Raw genomic sequence first — 6,000 nt, 5'->3', positions numbered from 1 at the left:
GGACCAGTTGTTGCGCTGTGCTTAAATGAATACAGAGCTGTTATTTCGACAATTAACCCAAAGGAACTGTTTAACTGTGGAAGCTTAAAGAATAATTTTAATCACTGATTCACACTAAATCCTTTAGGCCTATTCTAAGCAGCCATACACGCCTTTTTTACTACTTCCTTCTGATATTTTTGGTAGTTTGCTTTATTCTTATATATTTGTACACATTTATTTTTAATGACAACGTTATTAACAGCATCTAATAGCACTGTTTTCTGATTGTATTTTATTATTATCACTATCTTACTAGAGACAGTCAAGTTAATGGCCTTTGTTACACCTACTCGCCTGCTGTGTCCAAACAGAGATATTCAAATCCTATGGGAGAACTGATTTCTACTGTGATCCACTCTGATTTCTCAAATTTGGAGGAAAGTGACATCACCCCGGAAGGAGGCGTACTTCGCTGCCATATAAGGAGAGGGAACGCTCGGAAGATCGACGTCACAGCAGAAGAGGCGTGTGTTACGGGAAGTGAGTCGACTGCGTGTAATCTCCGCATAATACGGTGAGCCGTGAGAAGTTATCCAAAGTCGAGTGGATTTCACTTTGAAGGGCAAATCAATGAAAAGACTGCGGCTGCAATAAAACACTGTTGCTATGCAAAACGAGGCGAAAACTAGCCCAGCGGCTTTCTCAAAGTATACTATATAGGACACTATAGGATAATTTATTATGATGCATTTTTACATCTAAACCGTACATCAGCCATCAAGTGCTGTAGTTGAGATGGTATGCTCTTCATGTTTATGCCACTTTTTATCCAATTTAATCACAACGTAAACATTACATTACAATATTGTTTATTTTACTCCACTATAAAAGATTTGGACAGCTGTAACAAAAGCGATACCTTGTAGGCTATTCTATACAGGCCTCTAACTATTGATGCTATCTGATAACAATGCGTGTATTTATAATCTCTTTAAATTTTATGAATCAGTTATGATAGTGTCAGTTATGAACTGACAGAAGCCGTTCTGCGTCATAAAGAGCACATGGAGTAAATTTTGAGTGTGTAATGAGACAGTAAAGGAAGTCATTTGTGTACGTATTCCATCACTGGCTGAAAATGAGGTTGTCATTCCTAGATATCAACCTGATATATATCTGATATGAACCTACATACACACATTAAACAGCACACACACACACAAACACACATACACATACAGCTTACAGTCACTGTTAATGCTTTCATTATTTTTCAAAATTAAGATAATAGAAAATCAGACCTTAAACTCTACAAGCACAAACTGTGTGTTCCAACTTTGACAACAATGTGTGATTGCTGCTGCTGTATACAATGGATGTTAGTCGATCACATAATCTCTCGTGGAGCAAGTTTAGCTGGCCGGCTCTCTATGGCCAGTAGTTACTGGGGTGATGTATCGCACTTAGCAATATGGTATAAAACACACACACACACACGGCCACAAGGCATCAATGACTTGCTGAGTGTGAAGGCTTAAGAATGTTCAATGCCCTCAACGGTTTTGATGCCCAAGCAGCATCAAACTATATGAACCCTTACGCAGTGGATGTAATCCGGGCAAAGAGAAGGGATCTGGTGTATGGGATCTCACGTACTGAAGATTTGCTTGATCTTCTTGTCACAGAGGGAGTCATGACAGCATCGAAGAGATCCATCATCTTGACCATCAGGACGCGCAAAGATCAAAATTCCAGGGTCCTGAACTTGCTGGAGGCCAAAGGTGAAAGAGCGTGTCGGAAATTCTTCCATCCGTGTCTTATGCTGGCTGAACCCGACCTTTATCAGCGAATCAAGACCTACGTGGGGAGTGTGAGCCAGCGTTTTCGAGACACAAGAAGACAGCTGATTGGCTACTTGCTGGAGAGAGACAAGGAGGGTGTGGAGAAAGCAGATCGGATTGTAATTCAGAAGATTCACACTTTACATGCCACTAAAGAAACCAAGAGATCTACAACTGAAAAAGAAGAAAGGAGCACACTGGTGCTTGAAAAATCTGAGGATAAACCAGCACAAAGTATAGCAGACAAAAACTTCATTCACATGATTGCTACAAATGGTGAACTAGTATTGCTGGAGGAGCTCTTAGAAGACACTGATTTTAACGCCTCCTCTGATGAGACACTGTTACATGCAGCTGCAGAGCATGGCCATTTATCCATTGTTGAGTTCTTGATCCGTAAAGGAGCCAGATTGGACCTGCAGGATAATACCGGTCACACAGCTCTTCACAGAGCAGCCAGCAGGGGTCACACTGAGATAGTCAAAACCCTCATAAAGGCTGGGGCCCCCATCCACACTCTGGATTTGCAAAGCAAAACTTCTGTTCACCTGGCAGCGTTAAATGAGCACCTGAATTGTGTGAAAGTGCTGGTGGAGGAGGAGGCCAAGCAGTCTGAGAGCCACACACAGGACACGTTCCTCCACATGGCAGCTGTAGAAGATGACTGCAGACTGACCGGGCTACTGCTACAGAACGGGGCCAACGTCGACGCTGTAAACAGTCATAAAAAAACAGCTTTATTTATTGCTGTCAAGGAGAACAATCACAAAACCGTGGCTGTCCTTCTAAATGCAGGAGCTAAAGTTGACCATGAGGTCATAAATGAAGCCATTAATCTCCATCATGAAACAATTCTTCAGCTGCTCCTTGGTGAGTTGTTTAGTATTATTATTATTATTGTTATTATTATTATTACACCCAAGCTCACAGCAAATTTTGTTGAAACCACAGCTAAAGCCAGAGGACTTCTGAGCGAAGAAGCTCTAGGCTCTGCTCTCTTCTCAGCTGTCAGGCAGAACCGTGATGGAGTGGTGACCGCTCTGATAGACAACGGGGCAGATGTGAACGTCTGTGATAAACAAGGTTACACTCCTCTCCTATTGGCAGCTGAGCTGGGACACGCAGAAGGCTTCAGGTGACACTCTCAAAAAAGGATTCAGGGCTGCCAAAACGTACTGAATCGGTTAGAGATAAGTGGAAAAAAGGACAATACTACAAAGTTTTTACCCATTTTTCTTTTGGTAAAAAAAGTCTCCTATTTCAAACAGAGCATAAAACTAATAAAACATATGTCAGAAATATTACTGCTGTAGGAATAATGCACGGTAATTTAAATCCTGTACTACCTTTATAGAGTTTCCATAAATGATTGCAAACAAAGTCCGACAAATTAACCCAAGTGGTGTCACTCGGGGCAGCGTCAGTCAGGTGGGAAGGCTGCAAGTTTGAAAGTGAAAAAAAGTGAGGCAACTCCTGTTCTCTTCTTGATAGGCCCCAATAGCTAACACATGCCCAAGTAACCTATCTGTGGTTGAGTTGCACTGTGGGTAATGTATGCACCAGGTCGTGCAATATGAGCTTGCGTTGTGTTACTTGTAAAAACACTGTTCTGATCAATTAACACGAAAGGACACATGTGCAAAGACTCAAAGAAAGATTTGGTATAACATCCACACACATCCTCCAATGTCATTTTTATTTTGTGTCTGATCGTGTCTGATTTTATGTGTGTCCGCAGTTCACACTGCACACAATCCTCCAGTACTCTTTCTTAAATTTGCAATAGTTTAACTGATTTTATATCTTAAAAAAAAGGCCTCCTTTTCTCTTTTCAGAGCGCTCATAGCAAAACAGGCCAAAGTGGGATCTTCTTTGCCTGACCTCTCCTCTGCATTGCACCTGGCTGTTCATGGTGGCAGTGTGTCCATAGTGCAGACGCTGCTTGAGAAAGGACTGGACCCCAGCATTACTGGAGCTAAAGGCCAGACTCCTCTCCACCTGGCAGCCCAGTGTAAAAGGCCTGATTTAGCTGATCTGTTGCTTAATGCTGGAGCACAGGTAATTGACACTTGATGATGAGGTGTTTGTTTTATGGACGGATTGTGGAGGCTGAGAGTTTTGTGTCATTTCTTTAGGTAAATGCAGTAAACCAGGACGGACTTACTCCTCTGCATATAGCCAGTCGGCAGGGTCACACAGACACCGTGATCCACCTTCTTCAAGCCAAGGCAGATCCCAGAGTCAAAGACAGGCAGGGCAGGACAGCCTTGCATTGGGCATGCTCTGTGCAAGGAGGAAGCCATGTGGCAGGCTTGCTACTCTCAGCCAAAGCCAACCCAAACACCGCTGATAATGAGAAAAAGACTGCCCTCCACCTGGCTGCCATGGAGGGGGAAGTTGAGGCAGTGACCTTATTGTTGTCCCACAAGGCGAAAGGAGGCGTCAGAGATATGGACGGCTCCACGCCTCTACACTATGCAGCAGCCAGTGGGCACGCCAGTGTGACTTCAGTGCTTCTGAAGTCACTCAACAACAAGGGGGTTGAGGACAGGAATGCATGGAGGAAAACACCTCTTCACGTTGCAGCCGAGAAGGGCCATGAGAGGGTGACAGCACTGCTCCTGGAGGCCGGGGCAAAGGTCAACTCTACAGATCACAGCAAGGACACACCTCTGCACTGTGCTGCACGTGGTGGACACCAGGAGGTAGTGAAGAGGCTTGTGAACTGGGGCCAAGCTGGGCCCGTTGGACGGAGGAATAAGGTGAATCTGCATGCTACAAATAATGTGGGGAAGACGCCGCTGCAGGTGGCAGAGAGTGAAGACACGGCAGAACATGAGAACATCGCAACCTCACTCAAGAGAAAGATGTTTCTCATCAAGTAGAGCAAGAGAGGTCAACAAATCAAATACATCAGAGTGATTGGGTTAACTGATCTACGACGTGTTGAGGAAGTCAGATAAAGTCAAAAAATAGAATCACATCTCAGTCTCTGCATTAACTCTTAAAATATGTTAGTTTGTTAACTTTAAGCTTGCTCTGTTGGCTAGTTTGTGTATCCATCATTTGTGTCCAGCCCGAAATATCTCAGCAACTATTGTTTGACACTTAGACACTTCCCAACCAAAACCTGTTGGGAAGATGGAAAGCCTGCTATCTCATTATTATTATATATTTATTTATTTTCCATCAAAAATGTTCCCCATGTTTAGCTGTGCTAAAAGCACAGCTGTGACTAAAGCAAGAAGAGGTTTATTAATGCTTCATTAAGAAGCTTGTTTATTGTAATGCATACATGCGATACACAAGCTCTGCAAAGTTGCAAATTATGTGGTGTGTTAAAACGGATAAAGATGTCCATCTGCCTTTCCTGTGATCTGTTTTTTCCTGTATGATTTCAGAAGAAAACCAACAATATGACAAGCCACTAATACAACCACCACCCACAACCACACACACACACACACACACACACACACACACACACACACACACACACACACACACACACACACACACACACGCACGCACACACACACGCACACACACACGCACACACGCCACCCCCCCACTGGAGAAGGTGGTAGTGGGACCCCCCCCCCTCCCAGCGTGCAAATTATGTGGTTTTTGCATCCCCCTCATTACTTTTTCATTACTATTTTCTAAATTACTACTCAGAATATGACTTCTCACAAATTATTCATCGTACTAACTGTCAAATTCCATTGGACCTTTTCACTAGTTAGTTAAAAACTGTCCGTCTGTTTTCTTTTTCATAACATTTTAATATGACGACTTAACAAAGGTTTGATTAATTGTCCATTGAAATGGACAAACAAAATCAGATTTGTAAGTTAATGATAAATAGAACAATATTTCTATGCTCATGCATTGAAATACAGATTCGATTTATTACTTAACCAAGTCTGGGGAACTGATTATTTGAGGTCGATGACAACTGTAGTGAGGATAGGCAGTAGTAGAAGATGAGATGAGATGAGATGAGATGAGATGAGATGAGATGAGAAAACGTGTCTTTGGACTGCATGGTATTCAGCATGTGTTATTTTAACCAAATGCTAGTAGCATATGAAGCTAACATAGACCTGTTAGAATGCATTAGTTTTCACTAGTGTACCTAATGAACCGACAAGTGTATTTACTTTTCATTTGGATA

The 6,000-nt window shown here is 42.6% G+C and overlaps 1 protein-coding gene across 1 annotated transcript; it reads left to right on the top strand.

Annotated features, from left to right (window-relative positions):
* Positions 1-1,343: 1,343 nt before the first annotated feature.
* Positions 1,344-5,166, top strand: LOC125009601 (CARD- and ANK-containing Inflammasome Adaptor Protein). Its single transcript, XM_047587679.1, has 4 exons — positions 1,344-2,693; positions 2,775-2,958; positions 3,659-3,881; positions 3,959-5,166. The coding sequence occupies exons 1-4, from the start codon at positions 1,523-1,525 to the stop codon at positions 4,706-4,708; spliced, it is 2,328 nt and encodes a 775-aa protein (XP_047443635.1). The 5' UTR covers positions 1,344-1,522; the 3' UTR covers positions 4,709-5,166.
* Positions 5,167-6,000: the final 834 nt, after the last annotated feature.

Source organism: Mugil cephalus, chromosome 6 (genome assembly GCF_022458985.1).
Source record: "Mugil cephalus isolate CIBA_MC_2020 chromosome 6, CIBA_Mcephalus_1.1, whole genome shotgun sequence".
NCBI classification, from domain to species: domain Eukaryota; kingdom Metazoa; phylum Chordata; class Actinopteri; order Mugiliformes; family Mugilidae; genus Mugil; species Mugil cephalus.
The sequence above is the reverse complement of the archived record's forward strand: the minus strand, read 5'-3'. Positions and strand labels throughout refer to the sequence as shown.

Coding starts and splice junctions, on each gene's coding strand:
- LOC125009601 (XM_047587679.1), top strand. CDS start 1,523: ATGTTCAATGCCCTCAACGGTTTTGATGCCCAAGCAGCATCAAACTAT. Junction 2,694..2,774: donor AATTCTTCAGCTGCTCCTTG/GTGAGTTGTTTA, acceptor TTGAAACCACAG/CTAAAGCCAGAGGACTTCTG. Junction 2,959..3,658: donor GGACACGCAGAAGGCTTCAG/GTGACACTCTCA, acceptor TTCTCTTTTCAG/AGCGCTCATAGCAAAACAGG.